The 24,493-nt window shown below is 38.4% G+C and overlaps 1 protein-coding gene across 2 annotated transcripts in view; it reads right to left on the bottom strand.

Annotated features, from left to right (window-relative positions):
- TP53BP2 (tumor protein p53 binding protein 2) overlaps positions 1 to 24,493 on the bottom strand; it is a 65,868-nt gene that overhangs the window by 4,458 nt on the left and 36,917 nt on the right. For both annotated transcript variants that reach the window (XM_054451702.2, XM_054451708.2), the window contains 12 exons: positions 22,342 to 22,443; positions 19,657 to 19,831; positions 18,755 to 18,936; positions 18,215 to 18,379; positions 17,598 to 17,826; positions 16,180 to 16,290; positions 15,372 to 15,520; positions 13,709 to 14,171; positions 11,274 to 12,049; positions 8,760 to 8,897; positions 7,847 to 7,980; positions 4,440 to 4,606 (listed from right to left, as the gene is read on the bottom strand). In XM_054451702.2, coding sequence (XP_054307677.1) covers positions 4,440 to 4,606; positions 7,847 to 7,980; positions 8,760 to 8,897; positions 11,274 to 12,049; positions 13,709 to 14,171; positions 15,372 to 15,520; positions 16,180 to 16,290; positions 17,598 to 17,826; positions 18,215 to 18,379; positions 18,755 to 18,936; positions 19,657 to 19,831; positions 22,342 to 22,443 — 2,791 coding nt within the window. The remainder of the gene's footprint in view (positions 1 to 4,439; positions 4,607 to 7,846; positions 7,981 to 8,759; positions 8,898 to 11,273; positions 12,050 to 13,708; positions 14,172 to 15,371; positions 15,521 to 16,179; positions 16,291 to 17,597; positions 17,827 to 18,214; positions 18,380 to 18,754; positions 18,937 to 19,656; positions 19,832 to 22,341; positions 22,444 to 24,493) is intronic.

The raw sequence follows: 24,493 nt of genomic DNA, 5'->3' as shown, positions 1-24,493 counted from the left end.
TAAAACCTAGCACTTTATAAGCATCTCTTAAAGGAGCTACTCAGAGTACAAAAACTTTTGCAACCTTAGGAACTAAAAAAGAAATGTTCAAGTCTAGGATACTAAAAAAGTGAACGATATGCCTGTCCAACTTCAGCCTACTCCCAAATTTAATGACTAAGGAAATCTGAAACATTACTTAATTCTTTACCCAAAATTCAGAGCAGACAGAGAAAAAAAGATGGAGGCACAATGGTCTTTATGAATTTCCGAATGGGGAAAGACAGAGGAAAAAATATATATAGAATATGTTAGAATGCAAAAATATGGCATTTTAGACATGATCAAAGTCTTCATATAATCAACTCTAATATAGTAAGAATCCAAATCTTAAAAGATGTTGAAATCCTCAAAGTAGGAAGGGAAAAATCCTCAGAAGTCCACCTTTCACCAGAGTTAGTAACAGATTTGCAAATTAACTACACATTTAAGTTTTGCCCTTCTTCACTTATATCTTCCTATCCTAAAGGGCAATGCTAGTAAGAAATACAATCATCAACTGGCAGGCAATAGGAAAAAAGCAGAGGAGAAGAAAAATAATTAAGGTAATAAAGTTCTCAGCAATTCAGAATTATTATTTTCACTTTTATAATTTTTTAAAAACCAGGAAAATACTTGCTAGCTTTTGAATAGTTAGCTTTTTCAGCTTATGTGAGCACTACACTATTGATTATGAAATTATTCCTATATCAACTAATGATATAGCACACAGTATATTTCTCTCATTCTGGGAAAAATGAAACAAGAAATTGTTCTTTTCTAAAACTCTGCCAATCTAAAGAGACAATTTCCAACTTTTCTTGTTTAAAGACGACATGCAAAGCATGACAGACTCACATGGTGATCAAACTTTATATAACTGTAATTTCACAAAGTTTTTAAAATGGCCACAGTGTCTGAGATGGGAATGAAGAAAGACGTAGGAGATTCTGGATATTTTAGTATACTCAAAATAACAGCTCAATTCCCAATTTGCAATAAATTAGGGACCAGGGTCTTGCCCAGGCTGGTCTAGAATTCCTGGGCTCAGGAGATCCTCCCACTTCAGCCTCCAAAGTGCTGGGATTATAGGCGTGAGCCACTGCACCCAGCCTCCAATAAATCATTAGGAATGGAGAAAAATTCTCATTACTTTGCTATTTATCAGATTAAGAGTTGTAAATCACTTTTTAAAAAATTTTTTGAGGGGACAAAAACATGCTCAATGTTACCGGTAACTTGGGAAATGCAAACTAAAGCTACAATGAGGTATCATTCCAAATCCACCAAGAGTCAAAGAGAACGTGGAATAAAAGGAACCCTCTGCTAGATGTGTATCACTGTGACCTGGCAAGTCCACTTGTAGATAAACACCAGAAGACAAGTACCAAAATGTTCACCGGGATGTTTATAGTGGAAAGAAAGGAAGGAGGGAGGGAAAGAGAAAAGGAGGGAAACAGCACACATGTCCTTCGAAAGTAGAATAAAAAGATAAATTGTACAGTGAAAATAAACTATAGCTACAGGCAACACGAGTGAATCTCAAAAACCATGTTGAATGAGAAAAGCAGGCCACAGAATCACCAGTATGATTTTATATAAAGGGCAAAAACAAGCAAAACTGAAAATATTAGTTATAGGATTCATATACAAATGATATAATTATTTTACAAAACAAGGAATGCTAAACATGAAAGCAGTGGTCACTACAGACGTGAGAAGGGGCCACATCAGGGAGGGGCGTCCAAACGATGTCAGAGACAGTGGTTATGTTCTGTTTCCTAAGTTGGGTACACAATTACTCACTGTGTGTAATCTACTATCATTATTACTTAAACAGCACATCCTGGTATCTATGACATACTTCATAAATTTTAAGAATCTGACCAAATATCCCTAATGTTTAAAAAAATCATATTCCATATCTAAATATAGGTTAGATGGGCAATAAATTTAATACAGCAAAATACATATTTACACATTATATATATGTGTGTGTGCGTGCATGTGTGTGTGTGTGTGTGTGTATATATATATATTTTTTTTTTCCGAGACAGAGTCTCGCTCTGTCGCCCGGGCTGGAGTGCAGTGACGCAATCTCAGCTCACTGCAAGTTCCTTCTCCGGGGTTCACGCCATTCTCCTGCCTCAGCCTCCCGAATAGCTGGGACTACAGGCACCCGCCACCACGCCTGTCTAATTTTTTGTATTTTTAGTAGAGACGAAGTTTCACCATGTTAGCCAGGATGGTCTCGATCTCCTGACCTCGTGATCTGCCCGCCTCGGCCTCCCAAAGTGCTGGGATTATAGGCGTGAGCTGCCGCGCCCAGCTTTTTTTGTGAGACAAAGTTTCACTCTTGTTGCCCAGGCTGGAGTGCAATGGCATGGTCTCAGCTCACTGCAACCTCCGCCTCCAGGTTCAAACAGTTCTCCTGCCTCAGCCTCCCAAGTAGCTGGGATTACAGGTGCCTGCCACCACAGCAGGCTAATTTTTGTATTTTTAGTACAGATGGAGTTTCACCATGTTGGCCAGGCTGGTCTCGAACTTTTGACCTCAAGAGATCCACCTGCCTCGGCCTCCCAAAGTGCTGGGATTACAGGCATGAGCCACCACACCCGGCCAACACATTATGTTAACGCCCATAACTTCAGCACTTTGGAAGGCCAAGGTGGGAGGACTGCTTGAGCCTAGGAGTTCAGGATTGTAGTGAGCTATGATCACACCACTGCATTCCAACCTAAGTAACAGAGCAAGATTGTCTCAAAAACAAAATACATTACATAAATATATAAAATTTATATTTATATATATAAATTTTTAAATATGTTACTATATCAAAATATTCCATGGTCCAGAGTTCAAAACATAAACAAAGGCTGGGCATGTGGCTCACACCTGTAATCTCAGCTCTGGGAGGCTGAGACAAGAGGATTCTTTGAAGCCAGGAGTTTGAGACTAGCCTGGGCAACAGAGTGAGGCCCCAACTCCAAACGAAATCTAAAAAGTCAGGCATGGTGGCTCACACCTGTAATGCCACCACTTTGGGAGGCCAAGACAGGCAGATTGCCTAAGCTCAGGAGTTTGAGACCAGCCTGGACAACATGGCAAAATCCCATCTCTACTAAAAATACAAAAACTAGCTGGGTGTGGTGGTACATGCCTGTAGTCCCAATTACTCTGGAGGCTGAGGTGGAAGGATCACCTGAGCCCTGGCAGTCAAGGCTGCAGTGAGCTGTGATTGTGCCACTGCACTCCAACCTGAGTGACAGGGCAAGACCCAACCTCAAAAATTAATAAATCAATAAATAAATAATAATAATAATAAATTAGCCAGGTGCGGTGGCAGGTGCCTGTGGTCCCAGCTATTTGAAAGGCTGAGGCAGAAGGGTCACATGAGCCTGGGAGTTTGAGGCTACAGTGGGCGATGACCATGCCACTGCACTCCAGCCTGGGTGACAGAGTGAGATCTCGCCTCTAAAAAAATAAAATAAAATAATCACAAATATCAACAATAAAAACTACCAGCTGAGAGAGATGAAGAAGGGAACTCCAGGTTTGTGGTTCTCTGACCCCTCTCTCTTCATATCTAGGGCCTGAAACAAGGCCTAGAGACAGAGGAAAAAGTGTTCAGCAGAGAGGGCAGAGGCATCTGTTTTACCCTTAGGGGTCTTCCAATCAACTGGGAAAGGAGTTACTGAAAACTTGAGCAGTATGGAGTTCTGGGACCTCCTCATTTGTCTCTGTCTTCCCTCCTTCTTTAATTCCTCTCAAGCCCAACTAAAGAGGAAAATCTACCTCAACTTCTAAGCCTTGTAAACAAAAAAAATTTTCCTTATAAATACAAATGCCAATCAACATATATCTATCTAAAACTTCAAGTCCATTTTCCTCTAGGTACAGATCTGATGTTAGCAATCAGAATCATAAACTCAAAATCAAGAAAACAAAAGAGAAAAAAATAAAAGACAGCTCCAAAATATATGTTGCCTTTATTTTACTTTATGACAAGTTTGATTTTTAGGAAAACTTGGACCATTTGGGTTCTTAAACTGATCCTTCACTTCTCTTGATCATGTTGTTAGGAGAGGGGGGTCTGTTTACTTATTTGCAAGGATACAACATCAATCTATTAAGTACTAAAGCCTTAATAGAGGGTCTTTTGATGGTCAAAGTCATTAACACCACTAGGTCAGATGCTGCAGCACCGTCTTTTGTAACTGAAGAAGTCCCTGACAATAGCTGTTTCTAAGCATACAAACAGAAGCTGTATTATCTGTGACCAAGGCTGTTGTATTTTCAAGGCCCAATTTCTAAGGATAACACAAGATTTTTTCCAAACAAAAATACTTATTGAATCATACCCTGGAGATACAGATAAATGAATGCAGTAATCAATACATTTAGTTCTACTTGTCACATACCATAAAGAAATTGAGAGCACTGAGTGTAGCCTTCCTCCATTTCCTCGCACTTATCTGCAGCAGTCTGCATGTCACTGTAGGTCATGGCAAACACAGCGGCTCCCGACTCCACCAAAAACTTACACACTTGGACGTTGTTACATGAGGCAGCACAATGTAATGGAGTCCTGTGAAGCAAGATACAAGGGCTAGAACTGTTTTCCTAAACTGAATGACACCTGCTGATAAGATATCTGGAAAGAAAGTTCTTGAGTCTCTCACCTACCAAGTTTTCTTCTGAAAACCTCTTAAACAGTTTTTTAAAAACCAGTTCAACACAGATTATTGAACCCATCAAAGAATTACAGCCACAAATGAAAATTTCAGAGAGTCATGGACCTCACTGGGGCTGGGAGCTTGGCAAAGGGTGAGAAGAATCAAGGACGTGAATAAACAGAAATGAAATGTGTATAAACATTTAAGAAAAACAATATTAACATGGATTTAGTTCTATGTCCTGGAGCACCCAGCCTAATTCTGTCAGAGTAGAAGGCCTAACAGTCCTTAAGTTATTTAAGTTATTTAAGTTATACACCTTCACTCAAAACACGGGCCTTTAAATATCTATTTATCGTCATCAATTTTGAAGGAATTAAGTTGCATATATGAACTACTTTTATATTTTTTAAATCCCAAGTTAAAATAAATTTTAATTGAAAAAATTTGTCAAATCAATTGAGACCAGAAAAGTGACTGTAAAATACACATATTTCAACTATAGGTAACTGGTCAGCAGGAATTTATTAATACCATTAAAGAGAACTCTCTCCAGCATCTCAAATGTTTCCTAATAGATTATAAATGACCCTAGACTAATAGTAAAGGTATAAGAGCCAGTACCACTGTCCAAACTCAGAAGTTGAGTGTGAAAATGTTAATCAGGCTCTAAAGTACATAAGATTTAGTTTCTTTACTCTTTCCTCTCCTCTTTATTCTCCTTGGGTATACAGACTTGAAAAAAAAAAAAATTTAGACCAGGCGCAGTGGCTCCCAGCACTTTGGGAGGCCGAGGCGGGCAGATCACCTGAGGTCAGGAGTTTGAGACCAGCCTGGCCAACGTGGTAAAACCCCAACTCTACTAAAAATACAAAAATTAGCCGGGCGTGTAATCCCAGCTACTGGGGAGGCTGAGGCATGAGAATCACCTGAACAGGAGGAGGAGGTTGCAGTGAGCCAAGATCACACCAGTGCACTCCAGGGTGATACAGCAAGACTCTGTCTCAAAAAAAAATGTTATTCTTTTTTTGGCCAGGCACAGTGACTCACACCTGTAATCCTGGCACTCTGAGAGGCCAAGGAGGGCAGATCACTTGAGTTCAAGGGTTCAAGACCAGCCTGGGCAACACAGCAAAACCCCGTCTCTACTAAAAATACAAAAAAATAGCCAGGTGTGGTGGCACACACCTGTGGTCCTAGCTACTTGGGAGGCTGAGATGGGAGGTTGCTTCAGCCCAGAGGGCAGAAGTTACAGTGAGCCAAGATTGTGCCACTGCACTCCAGCCTGGGTGACAGAATAAGACCCTGACTCAAAAAAAAAAACAAAAAAAGAAAAAAAAATTTTTTTAATTCCCCATTCCAGATCACTTTTTTTTTTCTTTTTTTTTTTTTTTTTTTTTTTTTTGAGGATCTTGCTCTGTCACCCAGACTGGAGTACAGCGATGCAATCTTGGCTCACTGCAGTCGTGACCTCCAGGCTCTAGTGATCCTCCCACCTCAGCCTCCCCGGTAGCTGGGACTACAGGCACACACCAGCACACCTAGCTAATTTTTAAAAATTTTTTGTAGAGACAGGGTCTCTCTCTGTTGCCCAGGCTGATCTCAAACTCCTGGGCTCAAGTGATCTTCTGCTTCAGCATCCCAAAGTGCTAGGATTACAGGTATTAGCCACCATGCCTGGCCAGAACACTATTATTAATAGTTTGGCAAATATTACTATAGATTTTTTCATTGCATGCTTTTTAATAATGAAAAATTATACACAACATAAACTCCCAACATTAGGAAAACAAGGGCATTATGACACAGTAAGAATTTGTTTTGTTTATGCTATAATGTTAAACTAAAAATACAGGCTTAAAACATTACATATATATTAGGAGCTTAACTACATTTGTGAAAAGCATATGAAAAAGAGCTTAGGCCAAGTACGGTGGCTCATACCTATAAACCCAGCACTTTGAAAGGCTCGGGCAGGAGGATCACTTGAGTCCAGGAGTTCGAGACCAACCTGGGCAACATGGTGAGACCCTGTCTCTACAAAAATAAAAATAAAAAATAAATTTTTTTTAAAAAGAGCCTGGAGAAAATATATTAAAATATGAATGGTATTTACCTGTACACTGTGGGGATACAGATGGCTTGTTTTCCCCTTATTTCTATTTTGCATGTTTCCCACAGTAGACACACATTAAAATATAAATGTTTAAAAATTGTAACCAAAGTGCTTCTCCAAGCATTAAAACAAAAATCGGAAAACAATCTGAATGTCTAATAAAAGGGAGACTGTCACAATAAATGAGTACACAGTCATGTGGTAGAGTAATATGAGGCTAACTGAAATGTATGTATGTGTGTATGCAATTTATATATGCATACACGAGAAATCGTAACTATTTTCCATATTATGAGAGAAACAAGTTGTGAAACTAAAATACTGGAGTAAATATAGTGTGATTACAACTTTTTAAAATCCTATAAAGAAAAAAGTCAATTGTTTGTATTCTTCCACAAAGTAACACAATATAACTTAAAACTTTCTTTTTTAAAAATAAAATACAAAATTTGCTATCTATTCTGTTAGTTTTGGGGGTGACAGGACCTTATTAGGACCTTTATTATTATTATTTAATGTTGACTAACATTTCCCCTATCCTGCAAACAATACTCGTCACTTGCAGTACCGCTTGTGTTTTACGTACACCCTGGTTCCACGAAAAATGGATTCCATGGTCAAATATATTTGGGATATGTTGCAAGTTATAATCCCCTCTTGGAGATATAGAATGGACATTAATATATTGAAGACTGAACCATTTCAGGGGCTTAGGGATACCTTGCCTAAATCAGCACTTCTCTCTTAAGCATTGCTTAAGGATGCTAATTAACTGTGTACTACTTTGTTACACTTATTTTTATCATTAACTACTCAACTTTTTAAAACTCCACCTACTTCCAGGACGGGAATGAGATGACTATTACATGAATACATGTTGATTCCTCAAAAATAGATACCACATTTCTCCAGCTAGATTACAAGCAGCTCAAGGACATAACTGACATACTTCTTTGTCTTCCAATAGCACTATGACACTGCTTATAAACTGATTCCCACAACTGAAGTTTGACTGGAGTTTAAAAGAAAATCTTACCATCCATCACTATCAGCAGCATTTACATTTACACCAAACTGTACCAGGAACTTAACGATTTCTGTGTGGCCTGCACACACAGCATTGTGAAGAGCCGTGATGCCTTCATCATTGGGCAGGCTTGGGTCATCAACCTATATCAATAAGAAGGGTGAGCATCACTCTAGTTTCTTGTCACCTGAACTGTCACTACTAACTGGCTCCTTTAGGGTCAAGAGGACAGAAATGGACTCTTGTGACACTTTTAAAAATCATAATTAAAACCTATAGGAGCCAAGAAAACTATACCAAGAACAATTCTAGAAATAAGACAGACAGAATAACCACATTAAGTAGGCAGTCACTATAAAAAGGTTTTTTTAAAAAAAGAAGTACCAGAAACTATATCCTTATAGTCATTTTTGTTTATTTATCCTCCCAACTTCTCACCACAAATTAGTTTCTAAGTAGAAGTTGCATTTGCTAAGGTAAGCAAAAAAAAAAAAAGGTCAACTAAAAATATTTTAAATAGTAGGCTTCTAAAAGTAGAGACCGCATCTCTAACCTAATACAGTATAGTACAAATCCATACATGAACAATTTCTAAAAGGGAGTAATGATCTCTCTTAAGAAAGAAAAGTACTCTAGAGGACTCCAAGTGAAAACTGAACTTCCAAATGATGACAATTCCATAGTCATACCTTTAAAATAGCATAGCCTATTCTAAAGTGTGCCCAAGAGTTCCTGAACACAACCCCACAATGCCTAAAAGGAAAACAATTTTAAAATACAATTTCTCTATAGTAGCTTTCTAATTAGGGCTTTAAAATAAAATACAAGGTCATATTTTAAAAATTTACTAATTATACTCTAGCCTGGGTGACAGAGCGAGACTCCATCTCAAAAAAAAAATTTTTACTGATTATAATCATACCTCATAAATAATTCTCTGTACAAGGTCAAATTCTCCCTCCAAAGACGAATCTAGCAGTAAAGCAAGGGGGTTGAATTTCACCCTCATTCCATGAGCAATACGCTCTGAGCCGGTTTTACGCAAGTTTGTCCTTTTACCCTGCAAAGAAAATGGGTGGACAATTTAGGATCCTGGTCTATGCAAGACAACAGCAGCAGCAAATGGGAAGGAATGACTTCTCAGCTAAATTAGTGAGAGGAACTTTAACAATACAGATTTGGCACATTTTATTGAAGTATAACATTATTCAGAAAAGTATACGAATCTGATATGCAGCGTAATGAATTTTCACAAAGTGAACAAATACCACGGAGCAAAGTTGGAGGAACATAACTTTATAAAATCTAACATAATTACATTTGGGTTATATGTTATAGTATGAATTAAACTAAGAGTATAACCAGAAGTGGCAAATAGGCTAGCGTTCTGTCAAGTATCAGAATTAGCCAAGACTGGTCTTTAGATTGCCTATCTAATATAGTACAGCAAACTCCACTCTCTTAAAGTAGGCGACAGCACAGCCCACAACTACAACAGCTAACCTATATTGAATGATTATTCATTAACCCTCACAAAAACCCTACGATCCCTAGTTTACAGATAAGGAAACCAAGGCACACAGCTGGCAAATGGCAGAGCTGGAACGCAAATCCAGGTAAGCCAGCTTCTTTAAAGTCTTCCATCTTAACCATTTCACACCAGAATGCCTCCTCGGGGGAAAGCATATAATTAGGGTAAATAATACAGATTATTAGTCTGTCTTAGGTATAACAAGGAGAAATCCTACCAGCTTAAACTTTCAATGAATCGGGCTTAAAAAAAAAAAAAGGCAAAATTTTAAAGACTAGATCCAGTATCCTGTAAAACAGGTTTCTTAAACACACCCAACAAAGTAGAGACGTTTACTGTCGCGAGGTGTGATATATGTACTCCACATACTTCTTTCATTTTATCTCAGATGTGGAAAATTGCCAAGTTTTACAAAACATTAAGTGACAATATAGTTCACAATGTGCAATGGCTAAAATGTTGCTCTTTGAATGTTATCTGACTGTGATTAATACAAGTCATAAGCAGTACAGTGTAATGACACTTGCCAATCCCACTGTTAAAGAATGTACGAGATAGATGCTTCTATTTTACTTAAAACGAGAAGGAAAAGGTAAGACACCTTCCTAGGAAGAGAACAGCAGAATCTTAAAAACAAAGTATAATACTTTTACCAATTCTAGTTTTCCTTTTTTCTCCTTGAAAATGTGGATTATTTTGACACAGCAACAAAAAGGCCAGAAAACAACAAGTGGCTGTAACATGGATTGGTTTTGGCCAATGCGGCATAAAAATTCCTTCTTTTCTTATGTTTAAAACTCAAAGAGAATCAAGCCTCAGAACTTAGGAGGCACATGGTTGTTTAAAAACTGTTAAGCTCTATTTTAAAACTTTTTTTTCTAGCTTCAAATGTTTAGTACATAAAACTTTTAAGCAAACATTTACCGTAACCAATTGTTAAAAATAACTCTGGACAATCATTATCTTTGAATACTACCATATCTAAAAGATAATAAAGAATCAAACATGCAAAGTACATTTAAAAAAATTCTTTTAATGCTATTTTGCTTTTCACAGGTTTTAAATTCATAGTTCAGCATCCTACTTCCTTCCGTGCTTACTGAAGCAAAGTGGCTTCAAATTAAACTATGAAAAACCAGACTTCATTCAGACATTCTGGGATTTTTATTTTCTCTCACCTATTTCAAAGTGAGAGGATGGAAGCTTAACTTTCAAACAAAAGCTTACTATTTGGAAGGAGTGTAGAAGGTGCACTCAAGCCAAAACATACAAAATTTTAGAATAACTTTCATATATTAAAGTACAAAGAAATCTTAGGGATCACCACGTTAGCCAGAGATTTTCAGACTTCGTTGAAGGGGAGGAAGAGGCTGAAGAGGGGCCCCTCAGCCCAGTTACCCCTCCCTGCCCTCACTTCATCCAGAACCCTTCCAATTTTACCACTGTTATAAGTTTGAGGTTTCACCTAACATTTCATTTTTTAAAATTTCACTGCTAGAAATTTTTGAAAAAGACTGACTTCATCAATGAGAGAAGTTATACCATCTGCCTGATTTCATACAGCTAAGCTAGTAATCAAAAGTTTCAAACCCAGGTCTTTTGAGTCCCAGTCGGGTGCTGCTTCTCTAATATGCGACATCAGCTAGAGAAGAAACAGCAAATGCAGTGTTTACAGGGATAAGAACAAAAACTCTGTTTCTTTCACAAATAAATGGGTTCTCTCTAAAACAGAAAAATGTTCTTTATATTGAATAAACTGCATTATGAAAACATTTATAAGATCCACTCTGTGCCAAGGGAATCGTAAAATAAAAATGCAAACTGGAGAAAATGAATGTGACCACCAAGAAAATCATAACAAAGTAAAGGACTCCGGAAAAGGCTATGAGATAGTACATTACTTACAGGAGGCAGAGAGACCTGCCCGGTGATTTCAGGCGGGCGCATGCTCACCGAGTCTTCTCCAGGCCCTTCAGGCTCCCCGGAAGGGTATGGTGGAGGTGGGTATGGAGGGTACTCCTCCAGGTACACATCAAGCAGATGGGGAGCCTCTGGATTTGGTTCTTCTGGGTTATTCTGGAGATTTGGGCTGTTGTCTGGGACTCCCTCAGGCTCATAATCAAGGCCTGGAGAAGGAGCTGGCATGTCACTGTTCTCTGTACTGGCACTCCCCACATCCTCTGGGGACAATGATTCAGGAACCAGAGAGACCACTTCCTTCTCGGGCTCCACATGTAAATATGGATTCTGGATTTCTACTGGACTTTCTGAGCTGGCAGTCACAGAAGCTGACTTGGATGGGTATGATGGGACAGAGATGGTCTCCATGGCCGCTATGGTGGTCCTCTGATATAAAAGCTTCTGAATATTTGGCCCATTAGGACCCTCTGGCTCTGTAATAGAACTACGTTTCTTTAGAGGCCTTGGTGCATTAGACAGTTTCTTTCGTAGGGCTTCTAGGTCAGCATCACTCTGGTTTCGGTAAGGATTAGATAAGAAAGGCAGTAATTTAGTTGGGCTGAGTGGCCGAGGAATTCTTTCGTTTTCATGGTTCTCCTGAACTGAAGAAACAGGCTCTGTTTCAGGTTCTGGACTGCCAGGCTTGCCCTGGCTATTGGAATAAATGTTCTCTGGGTGCTGCTGTTGATTCTGGGCAGCAGCAATTACAGGCTTACCATATACTAATTGGAAAAGGAAAAAAAAAAAGCCCTGATTAGCATTAATTAAACAAAACTGGCAAGAAACAGAAACAGCTAACAATAACTAAAGCCTCTTTTAATTTCATGGTTGTTACTACATAATCCCCTTCAAATATAATTAATTTTTAAAAATAAATGACAAAGCAGGGAATCCATCTTTGCATAATAAACTTATTACAGAATCAAAACCCCCACTGATTGTAACATGCACCATATCTCATGAAACAATAAGAAAATGTTGCCGATTTTAAGAAATCACTGACCGTAGCATCCAAATTTAAAATAACAAAATGTGAAAAACGTTTAGAAGCAATGAAAACAGATAATCCTCATGTGTCCAGATTAAAACTAAACATGTACTATCCCATCTTTCACTTTTCAAAAGTGAATCAACATGAGAAATTCTATTTGGCTTATAAAATTATTAAGAGCCACTTATAGTAACCAAAGATATTCCCTGTTAACATTCTGATTATATTAAAATTATCTAATTCCCAAATTATTCCATTTTCACTAAAGACCCATAAAAAGAAAAGAGTAAGAGGCAGCATATATACTGATTCTTTGCTAATTTTAATTATGGCATCTTAGGGCACAATTACATGGTTATTTCATGACTACAAAGCTATTTTCATTCAATTAAAACATGGTAAGTTTTATTCTAGCCCTATGAAGTAATAATTTAGAAAGAACCCAACAAATTTCCAAACTGTGTATGTTTAATACAAACTAACCTTCTGTTTTTACATTTAGCTAGCGGCTATGTCCCCATTACAATGACTTAAAATACAGTAGAGAATATATATATATATATATATATGTATTTTTTTTTTTTAGATAGAGTTTCACTCTTGTTGCCCAGGCTGGAGTGCACCATCTCGGCTCACTGCAACCTCCGCCTCCCAGGTTCAAGCAATTCTCCTGCCTCAACCTCCTGAGTAGCTGGGATTACAGGCATGTACCACCACGCCCAGCTAATTTTGTATTTTGGTAGAGACAGGGCTTCTCCATGTTGGTCAGGCTGGTCTGGAACTCCCAACCTCAGGTGACCCACCCACCTTGGCCTCCCAAAGTGCTGGGATTACAGGCGTAAGCCACTGCGCCCAGCCACAGTAGAGAATATTTTTAATGATAATAATATATATAAAGACATATAGACACAGACACACACATACAGAGACACACACACATATATATATGTGTGTGATGTGTGTGTGTATATATGTATCTATATATACATGTCTACGTATATATGTCTCTCTCTCTATATATATATACACACACACAGACAGGGGCAGTGGTCCTGTCCTCTATGTGACAAGAACATCTGGTCAACCTACAGTGAAGACACACACCTTCCTTCTGCACTGTAATGACCCATGTATATTTGGTTCCCCCTCACCAATAAGCCCCTCCAGACTTGAACCATGCTTTATTCATCTATTATCTTTAGTGCCTACTACTGTAGGAGCAGACATTTAGCAAGCACTCTTTTAAACTTCCAGTAAAGAACAGAAGCCACAGTTAAAAACCCTTAGCGTCAGTCAAAATAGGGATAAGTTATTTTGCTGTCTGCTGAGGGATGGCTTAAGTTCTGGTATAGAACTTAAGCACGTCACCTACGAACATGAAGAACCTTACCACTTGAAAAGTGTGGCCCTCTGGTATGAGTCTTGGTCAACGCGCTCTGCACAGCCTGCTGGAAGTTTTTTCCTGGAGCCTGCTGTTGCGTATACATGGAATATATTGAACTTGCTGCCACGGTCTGGGGTTTTCTGAAGGGTGGAAGTAAGGTGTCTTTGGAAGGCTGGGGAGTAAAGGGCCGGACGGCAGCAGCAGGTGGACTTTCTTGCTTAGAACCTGGAGAAAGGGTCTGGTCTTGGCCAACTGAAGGTATGCTGGGAGACAGCAGCACTCTCGGCTGCTGCCCTGCTGGTTTTGGTTTAGGTCCCATGGACGGAACAACTGTTGACAAGTGCTGAGAACTTCCGTCTGGCTTAATGTCTGAAGGTGGCTGATTAGTTTGTCCAAAATAAGGCAAATTAATCTGTTTTGGTTTTGTAGGAACAGGAGGTGGTACTTTAGCCACATTTTTATTTGCAGCCTATAACACACACATAAAAAGCCAGTTAAAATACTATACAACTGGGTACACAGGATGTTCTAGATAACCTAATTTCACAAATTTAAGTATACACTATAAAAATATTAGCTCTGGCTGGGTGCAGTGGCTCACACCTGTAATCCCAGCACTTTGGGAGGCCGAAGCAGGCGGATCACGAGGTCAGGAGTTCGAGACCAGCCTGGCCAATATGGTGAAACCCCGTCTCTACTAAAAAAAATACAAAAATCAGCCAGGCATGGTGGCGGTCGCCTGTAGTCCCAACTACTCGGGAGGCTGAGGCAGAAGAATCTCTTGAATCCGGGAGGTGGAGGTTGTAGCGAGCTAAGATTGCACCGCTGCGTTCCAGCCTGGGCGACAGAACAAGACTCCATCTCGGAAAATATATCTATATAAGCTCATATTTTTTAATTGTTAATTAGCTTTTGTTTTGTTTTATGTACTTATTTATTTTTATATAGACAGGGTCTCATTTTGTTGCCCAGGCTGGTCTCAAACTCCTAGTCTCAAGTGATCCTCCCACCTCAGCTTCCCAAAGTGCTGGGATTACAGGTGTGAACCACCACACCTGGCTGTTAACTACTCACATTTAATAATGGATTTCATTAATGCAATACAATCTCTCCCCTTTATGACTCCCTCCTTGTTTCCACTTCCTATCTGGGCAATTTTAATACATTTAAGTGCCCACTTGAAAACTTTTACTGTCATCTTTCATATTCAGATGGCATCAATAATGGGAAACCATTCTTGTTCACTGGAATTTCATGCAATCTAGACAACTGTAATAAAACACACCTAACCTGGAGCACTCACACATAACCTGGTTATCAAGGCCTGACAGTAACAGTTACAGAAAATTCACCACACAAGCATTCTGTAACTTTGAAGAAATAAGATACTTGAACAATACAAATACAGTGTTCTTCGATGCACTTATACTTTTTAGAGAATCACATGAAGTATGACCCAAAACAAGAATGTCAGCCATTCTCCCACCGGGTGTGAGAGCACAAACAGACTCACGCAAGAGAAATTAAAATAACAGAATGCTAATGTATTTTCTAATCTCCTAGGTACATCCTGTTTCTTCTGCTCTCCCTCATATAATACTTTATCCCTTCTAAAAACTGCATTATAGAATTACTATTAAATTTTAAAAACCAGGATATTTGTAGGTACCTGAGCATCCCGCAAGATATCTTCACTGCTCTGGTTCTTCCTCAGAGTACCAAAGGAAGGTGGGGCAGTGGACTGGTCTACTGCGTCAAACATTGAGAACGGACGCACTTTCTTCTCTTTCTCCCTCAGCGGAACCTCTCCATCATCAACTAAAGACAAAAAAATCACAATGACATTCAAACTGTTTAGAATAAAGTATCTCATTCACTCGTAAGTTTCTCTCCCCTAAATCTCCCTGAAAATCTGTGTCCACAAAGCACGTTCCTATTTTTTAATTAAATTAATAAAAGGATAACCCAAGCACTATAATGATCGTACCTGAGTTCTCCAGCTAAATTAAGGTGTTCTGGAAATAAATATTGTTAAATATTGTCCCTAGTGTTAACACACTAGAAAATGATTTATCAGCCGGGTGCAGTGGCTCACGCCTGTAATCCAAGCACTTTGGGAAGTGGAAGCGGGTAGATCACTTGAGCCCAGGATTCCAGTCTGGGCAACGTGGTGAAACCCCATCTCTACAAAAAATACAGAAATTAGTCAGGCATGGTGGCATGCACCTGTAGTACCAGCTACTAGGGAGGCTGAGGTAGGAGAATCACTTGAGCCCAGGAGGTGGAGGCTGCACCAGCGAGCCATGAGCGCACCACTGCACTCCAGCCTGGATGACGAGAGTGAGATCCTGTCTTTAAAAAAAAAAAAAAAAAAGAAAGAAAGAAAGAAAAGAAAAAATGGACTATCTAAAAAGAATACACAGCACCTTTCAGATGACCAAAATTTAATGTTCAAGAGTAGCACAAATAAATCTCACCTTGATCCAGAGCATTCCCAGTGCTTTGAGGTGCAGAAGCAGAGCCTTGGCTCGGGAAAAGATCTGCATTTGAAGGACTCCAATCAGGGCCAACTGGATGGATTTTAGAGCCTAAAATACAGAAAAGCAGCTACAAATAACTCAGCATTCTAAAGAGATTTTTAATGATTTTTACTGCTAAGACTTTTAATCTCTAAAAACAGCTTTAAATTCCAGACTCACAACACCCCAATAAATTTACTTAGAAAATACTGTATTATATTTTATATTTCTAATTTAAGATGCTTCCACTTTACTCAAGCAATTTAAAATTAGTCACAGCAAGTCTGCTTGAACCAGCAAAGACACATTATTCTTCACTGTGTTAGAAAACATCACCATCACACCCAGAAAATACTTTCCAATTCAAGAGACCTAAGGATCTAAGGTGTATTTTATAAATGATATTTTAAGTGATACATGCACAACACAAAAGTAAATATGTGGATCCTTAATCCAGGACTTCAACTGCAGTCTTTCACAAATCAGTATATTCAGGTTTTTTTCTACACTGATACTTAAATTTCAAAAGCCACTGCTTTCATTTTTCCTTACAGAAACAAAGCAAATATAACTCTTTCCACAATAAAATCCAGACTGCATGGTACTATTGCTTCACAGTAGTAGTTATGGTAAAATAACAAATAATTTGAAAATCAGCTATTTTTTTGCATATGATAATTGTAAGAGAACAGAGACAATACTGGCTATTACTTCTTCTGTCCAGGGGTCTGAATGGTAAGGTCATTAAAGGATGCTTTACCCCAGTTTTTCTACAATTCTCCCCACACTTTCTCCTCCCATTACAAAACTATGGCTTGTACCTCTCCATGTATCTGAGAAGTACACAGAATGCAAAGATCACTAACACAAAAAGCCTCTGCTATTTTCACTTTTAATCTCCCGATATGTTTAATGTTATTCTAAAAATTATCAGCAAATTCTCACATGTAAGCAGATATGAATATTTAACACCACTCAACATAATAGATTCAGAACCTCACATTCTATACAGATGACACCACAAACACGTATGTTTTTACCCAAAAAGAAAAGTTCTCAAGTTATTAATATCAGATCAAAATTTCCTTAGTAACAAGAAGGAACTTTTTAAAACAATTTTCAGGTTTATAAATATATTATATTTTATTTCATTTCCTGAATAGAATTGTATTATTTAGGGTTAAGAAAAATCATCCTTGTACAACCACGGTATCAATTTTAATTTTTTAAACGTATCATTACACTAGCAAAGAATACAAAAGGATTTTTAGAATTCAAAATGAATAATGAATACAAAGAGAGATTTTTTTTAAACTCAAACTTGGGAGAAAGAATAGTGGGGACAGGGAAGAACTAGGCTGTGCAGGACTTTTTACCTTTAGTTTGTGAAGCAGCCCCAGATCTCATGTTGGGCAGTGTCTGTATTTTCATCGGCCCCTCTGAAGCCTGCATGACCAAGGAACCATCCGGCAGGGCTGGCTTCACCAGCAATTCAGGCCTTGAGGGCATCCGAGGCATAGTAGATGACTGGATATAGGGACCTACTGCAGCCACACGGCTTGGGGCTGACGCGGCTTGCTGGGGAAGATTTCCATCAGATGAAACCTTAGGAAAGAAGCACAGGTCCTTTAGTATTAAAAATCATCTCAGGTGATCAGACTTAGAAACTAAGATGTGACATTTTCTTACTTTTTAAAATGAGCAGTTTCAGAATCTAGCCATAGAGTCTACAAAAAACATTCCAAAATAAACACTCCCCAATGAACTCTCACCCACACTCTATTACAAGTATTAGAAAGACAAACAGAGCTACACAGGTAATAACATTAAAAAGTAAAAAAGCAGCGGATTGTCTTTTAAGGATCCATAAACAGCATCTGTTTTCTGAGGGCACACTGAGTAATGATTCTGAAGACGGTGCCTATGAGTAACCTCACTGGGCTGGTCATCTTTTTCCCTCCTTCCCAAAACCATTACAAAACGGCCCACTTACTGGTAGATTTTCTTTTTGCTGTAGAGCTGCCTTCTTCTTCCACAGCCGGTCCCTCAGCTCATTAACACGCTTATCCATGACTGCCACTTCTGAATTACGCTTATTCAAACACTCCCTCTGTTGTTGTAGCTTGGCATTCTGCTCTTGATTCAATTTGTTTCTTAGCTGAATAAAAGAGAGGGGAAAAAAGGTAGCCAAGGAGTAGGAAGAAAATGTCTCAAACAGTTAATCACATGGTTAACTATTATGTAATTTCTAAAAATATGAGGTCCCTCCACCCCTCCACACTTCTCATCTCATGGTTTAAAATTAAGTGACACCTGTGCAAGACCACCAGCTGTGGTTATGAGGAATGTCTCAAATTTCCTGTCTAGGGTACTATAAAGTTTACTCTGGATTCTCTGGAGTTTGGGTTCCCCCCACAACCTGCCTTCTCTTTAAGGAAAGGCAACTGAAATCTAGCACCTCTTGCTACTTATATGAGCAACTCTGTTTCTGGAAAGGAGGTTGTACAGCTCTTAGCAAACAGCTATGGTCTACCTGCAGCTCCTTATAGAGGCGATCAAGCTCAGCCACCGCAGACTGATTGTCATGGTGGCCATCGATCCTGCCGTTCTTGAGCATCTCTAGCTGCCTGGTCAGTTCTTCTACTTTTGACACAGCCAGGACGAGCTCCCTCTGTTTTTGCTGGAACAAATTATTCATCTGTTCAATTTCCTCCACTAGATGAGACAGAGAACAGCAACAACAGTTGAAAAGAAAAATAAGAATGGACTACTTCCCAAGCAACTGGGCTTTATAATAAACTTTCTAATAAACAGTAGAAAAATTTTTCAGAATGTCCTAGAAGCAACCGACTTCTTTTAGAAGCAACTGAAATCAACAGAGACATCTCTAAATCTCTGTGCTTCAATATCAATGTATCTTTATCAGAATTTGCATTAAAAATATTATTAAACTCCAAATTTTAGAAACAATGAAAATTTCTTTAGAACTTTCAATTTTATAACATTAGGTGGATCTATTAAATCACTAACATTCTCATTAAAATGGTATTGTAATAGATGGAGCTATTATATGAATAAAAATCTTGCCTTCATCAAATTCTCAGTCAAAAAATATTAAGGGGAAAAAATGCTACATTTTCCAAAGGTATCTTAGAAATCCTGTATAAAACATTCGACAGCTGAATTCAATTCAGAGGAACCTGCAGCATCAAAACTGCAGTAAATTATATTTTTTTAAAAGATTCCCTTTAAAGTTATCTACAGATCAACCATGGTGGCTTGCACCTGTAACCCCAGCTACTCAGGAGGCTGAGGTGGGAGGATCACTTGAAGCCACGGTTCAAAAGACCAGCCTGGGCAACACAGTAAGACCCTGTCTCAAAAAAACCAGACAAATAAATGTATAAAAAAGTAAATCTATGAGGAACAACTCACCAAGTTTCCCATTGCTTAGTCTCTTCTGTTCCACGTGGCCTTTAAGTGCTCTCACTTTTTTTAGCTTAGCTTCCTGATTCTCAGCTATTTCTTTTAGCCTTTTAAGCTTCTCCTGCTCAGCAACTTGTTGCTGTTGTCGCTGATCTTGTTGTTTCAAAAACTTTAAGCGCTGTTCCTAAAAATAAAAGTAATCATTAGGTATGTCATTTTAGGTAAGTACACCACTAAGCTCAAAATAGCCTAACCGCAACACTTAGATGTTGAGATTGAGGTACACTTGTAACCCTGGTCTGGTCTCACCTTCTTCCTAAACACTGCCATCAGAATCACACTGGGAGTCTGTTCAAAACAGATACTCCTGAGCCCACCCTAGAATCTTCCGGGGATAAGATCCAGGAATCAGTGTTTTTAACCCAAGTGGTCATTATGCAGCAAGGATGCAGTAATTCTTGAACTAGTTTTCATAAACTGTTGCAACAATTTTAAAAAGTAGCTCATGTAGAAATGGGAAGCATTATAAGAAAGTATTTAAATGCACAAGATTTGGAGTACATTTAGATTCAAACCCAAGCTCTGCCACTTATTAGCTATGAGACCTTGAACAAATTGCATAATGTCACCAAGTATACAAGTCTATGTTTCTTCATCTATAAAACAGGGATGATCAATAGTAACTACCAATGTTACTATAGTGAAGATTAAATGAAATGTGAAATGTAAATGTCTTTGAATGATATTTTATGTAGTATATACTCAATAAATGGTCACTGAAAAGAGCTAAAGAAATATTTGACACCTTTAGAAAGCTGCAGTCATGGAATCTGAAATTGTTTCTTTCCCCTACCCCAAGGTACTTTTGTTACAGTAGAAATTTTGTTTTTACTACATTAAAATTTTTTAACTAAAACTGAGTAAGAGAGCCACACAATTTATAATCACAGGTAAACTATTTCTTGGATTAGTATGCCTAGAACATATAAGTAACATGGAAATAATCAAAACAAAAACCCTGTCTAAGGCAGAAGGATCACTTGAACCCAAGAATTGAAGTCCAGCCTGGGCAACACAGTGAGAACCCATCTCAAAAGAAAAAAAAACCCACAAGGACTTGTTTTTAAGTCCTTGAAGACTAAAAAGCTTAGAGATTCGTTCTTCAACAACCAGTCTTTTTATTTGACTATATATCCTTGCTACTCAATGTAATGTGCATCAGCATCACCTGGAAGCTTGTGAGAAATGCAGAAGCTCAAACCTCAACTCATACCTACTGAATCAGAATATGCATTTTCAACACGATCCCTAGGTGATTTGTATGTATCTTAAGGTTTGAGAAGCAATGATATACATGATTTTGGAAAAACTGGGGTCTGGTATTACAAACAGAAATGGATGCACAGGAACCCTAGGAAGTATGACATGGAAGTCCACACTGCATGTTTGAGAACTGCCTTGAAGAATTCCTGGCCATTATTTCAAAGCCCTATTGGGTAACTTTGCCCATGACAAACCAACAATTGTCTACCCCAGCTTCAGTGACCTGATAATCACTAAAGGACTGTTAGTTGTGGATCCTGGGTGTTTAGACCAGGGGTTGACAAACTATAGCCTGCAGGCCAAATCCAGCTTGCTATCTTGTTTTTGTAAGTAAAGTTTTATTGGGACACAGCCACACCATCTGTTTACCTATTATCCATGACTGCTTATAACAGCAGAGTTGAGTAGCTGCAACAGAGGCAGCAAAGTTTGCAAAGCCCAAAATATTTACTATGTAGCCCTTTACAGAGAAAGGTCTGTGGGCCTTTGGGTCAGATTGGAAGCCTATAGCTGGCAGGAGAAGCAGCAGTTCTGATGGTAATGGAGTGACTTCTTATATTTTCCTTGTTCAAGGGCAGGACTAGGGTTAGTTTGTGGATGAAGAATGTTCCCCAAATAAAGGCAAGCAGCCCATTATTGGTGCCAAGCTCCAGAAGGGGACAGTATGAGATTAATCTGATCCAAGATTAATCTATGGTATGGTTACACTATGTTAGAACTTTAATATTCCTCTTGCTATGGCCCAGAATAGTTCCTAGGAGCAAAGATGGAGGGCTCTTTCCGCCTTTCCTGTCTGACTGATACCCAACATAGCATGGTTAATCTTGATCAGAATTGGGAGTCAGAAAGATCTTGAACAATTAGGATGATATAAGGATTTCTACAAAATGCTGTAGTAAGGACTTAAAGAGAGCACAAAGAGAGCACCAAACCGCAGGTGGCTTTTGGGTTGATAATGTCACCTCATATCTGCGAGACAATTGGCTTAATGGGGGTAGAATGTAAATAGCCTTACACATACATTAACAATAGTGGCCTGTTAGGTCTTCTGAAAGAAGATACTACCAGCCGGGCATGGGGGCTCACGCCTGTAATCCCAGCACTTTGGGAGGCCGAAGTGGGCAGATCACATGAGGTCAGGAGTTTGAGACCAGCCTGGCCAACATGGTGAAACCCCATCTCTACAAACCATACAAAATTTAGCCAGGTGTGGTGGCGTTTGCCTGTAATCCCAGCTACTTGGGAGGCTGAGACAGGAGAATCACTTGAACTGGGGAGGCGGAGGTTGCAGTGAGCTGAGATCGTGCCACTGCACTCCAGCCTAGGCGACACAGTGAGACTTCATCTCCAAAAAAAAAAAGACGATACTACCTTAGTTGCCAGCAATTGTTGCTGGGCTTCAATCTGTTGCTGCTGGCGAGATGCCATTTCCTGAAGTTCAGCAAGAGTCAGATCCATCCTAGGACTATTAACCTACAAGTAAAAACACAAATAAACACAATCCCAGCTTACTATAAAACTACCACAGAGATTCCGCCCTCAAAGGTCTATGTAAAAGCTTCATCTGAACCAACTATGACAAAATTATTTAGCGATTTTTCTTTCATAATATCAAGCAGACCATTAATTCTTATATTAATACTCACCACATTGACTTTTTAAGATGTAAAACATACTAATATACAATAATCTTTTATTTTAAGTTGTAAGTTTAAAATTAAATAGTTTCGACAGTCGGACATAAATGGAACAATTCAGAATTACCTTGTTCTGTAATTTATATTACAACAGAAGTGTTTGATCATATTAAACATGGTATTGAGGCACTGGCAGCAAACCTAGAATTTAGTCATTGGAATATCATTTAAAAATACATTAGCACTAAAAAATTCAAGACACACTGGGTCATCAGAAACAAAGCAAGGACATCCACTCTCACAACATCTATTCAACATTGTCCTAGAGGTTCTAGCCAATGCAATAAAACAAGAAAGAGAAATAAACAGCATCCAGATTGGTAAGAAAGAAGTTCAACTGCCTTCACAGACAATAGAATCATCTATGAAGAAAATGCTATGGAATCTACAAAAAAGCTACCAGATAAATAGGTTACATAGCAAGACTGCACGATTAAAAAAAAAAAAAATCAATATGCAAAAGTCAAGTGCATTTCAATATATTAGAAACAATTAGAAATTTAAAATTTTTACATTTAAATACCATTTATAGTATCACAAATATGAAATACTTAGGGATAAATTTAATAAATAGGTAAGATGTATATACTAAAATCTCAAAAACTGCTGAAAGAAAATGCAAATAAATGGAGAGTTACACCATGTTCATGAATTGGAGGCTCAATACTGTCAAGACAGCAATTATTCTCAAATTGATTCAACAAAATCTCAACTGAAATCCAAACAGGTATTTTTGTAAAAATTGATGTTGATTCTAAAATTCATATGGAAGTACAAGGCATCTAGAATAGCCAAAATAACTCTGAAAAGAATCAAGCTGGAAAACTTACACTACGTGACTTCAAGACTTATAAAAGTTCCAGTGACCAATGCATATGGTATTGACATCAAAATAGACAAGTAGATCAATCAAACAGAATAGAGAGTATAAAAACAGCCCCACATACATAAGGCAACTGATTTTAGACAAAGGTGCAAAAGCAACTGAGTGGAAAAAGAATAATCTTTCCAATAAATACTGCTTATACAATTAGATATTCATATTAAAAAGATAAACTTCAGGGCCGGGCACAGTGGCTCACGCCTGTAATCCCAGCACTTTGGGAGGCCGAGGCGGGTGGATCACCTGAGGTCAAGAGTTCGAGACCAGCCTGACCAATATGGTGAAACCCCATCTCTACTAAAAATACAAAAACTAGCTGGGCATGGTGGCGGGCGCCTATAATCCCAGCTTCTCAGGAGGCTGAGGCAGGAGAATCACTTGAACCTAGGAGGTGGAGGTTGCAGTGAGCCGAGATCGTGCCATTGCACTCCAGCCTAGGCGACAGAGTGAGACTCTGTATCCAAAAAAAAAAAAAATGAACTTTGATTCTCACACCATATGCAAACATTAACTCAATAGGGATCACAGATTTAGAGATAAAACTGCAAACTACAAAACTTCCAAAAGAAAACAAAGGAAAAAAAAATCTCTATGACCCTGGGTTGGGCAAAGAGTTCTTAGATACAACACTAAAAGTATGCTCCATTAAAAAAAAAAAAATTGGATCCAGACTATTAGAACTTTCAAACTCGGTAAGAGAGCAAAAAACTGGGCAAAAGATTTGAACAAATAATTTCACCAAAGAAGAAACACAGAGAGCAAATAAGCACATGAAAAGATGTCCAAAATCATTAGTCATTAGAGAAATACAAATTAAAACCACAATGCAATACCACCACACACATATTTTAATGGCTAAAATGAAAAAGACTGACCATACCAAACTTTGGCAAGGATGTGGAAACAGTAAAACTCTGGTGGGCAAGTAAAATATGATCGCTTT

This window comes from Pongo pygmaeus, chromosome 1, assembly GCF_028885625.2.
Source record: "Pongo pygmaeus isolate AG05252 chromosome 1, NHGRI_mPonPyg2-v2.0_pri, whole genome shotgun sequence".
Classification (NCBI taxonomy): domain Eukaryota; kingdom Metazoa; phylum Chordata; class Mammalia; order Primates; family Hominidae; genus Pongo; species Pongo pygmaeus.
Note: the sequence above shows the minus strand (reverse complement) of the source record. Positions and strands in the feature narration are given on the sequence as shown.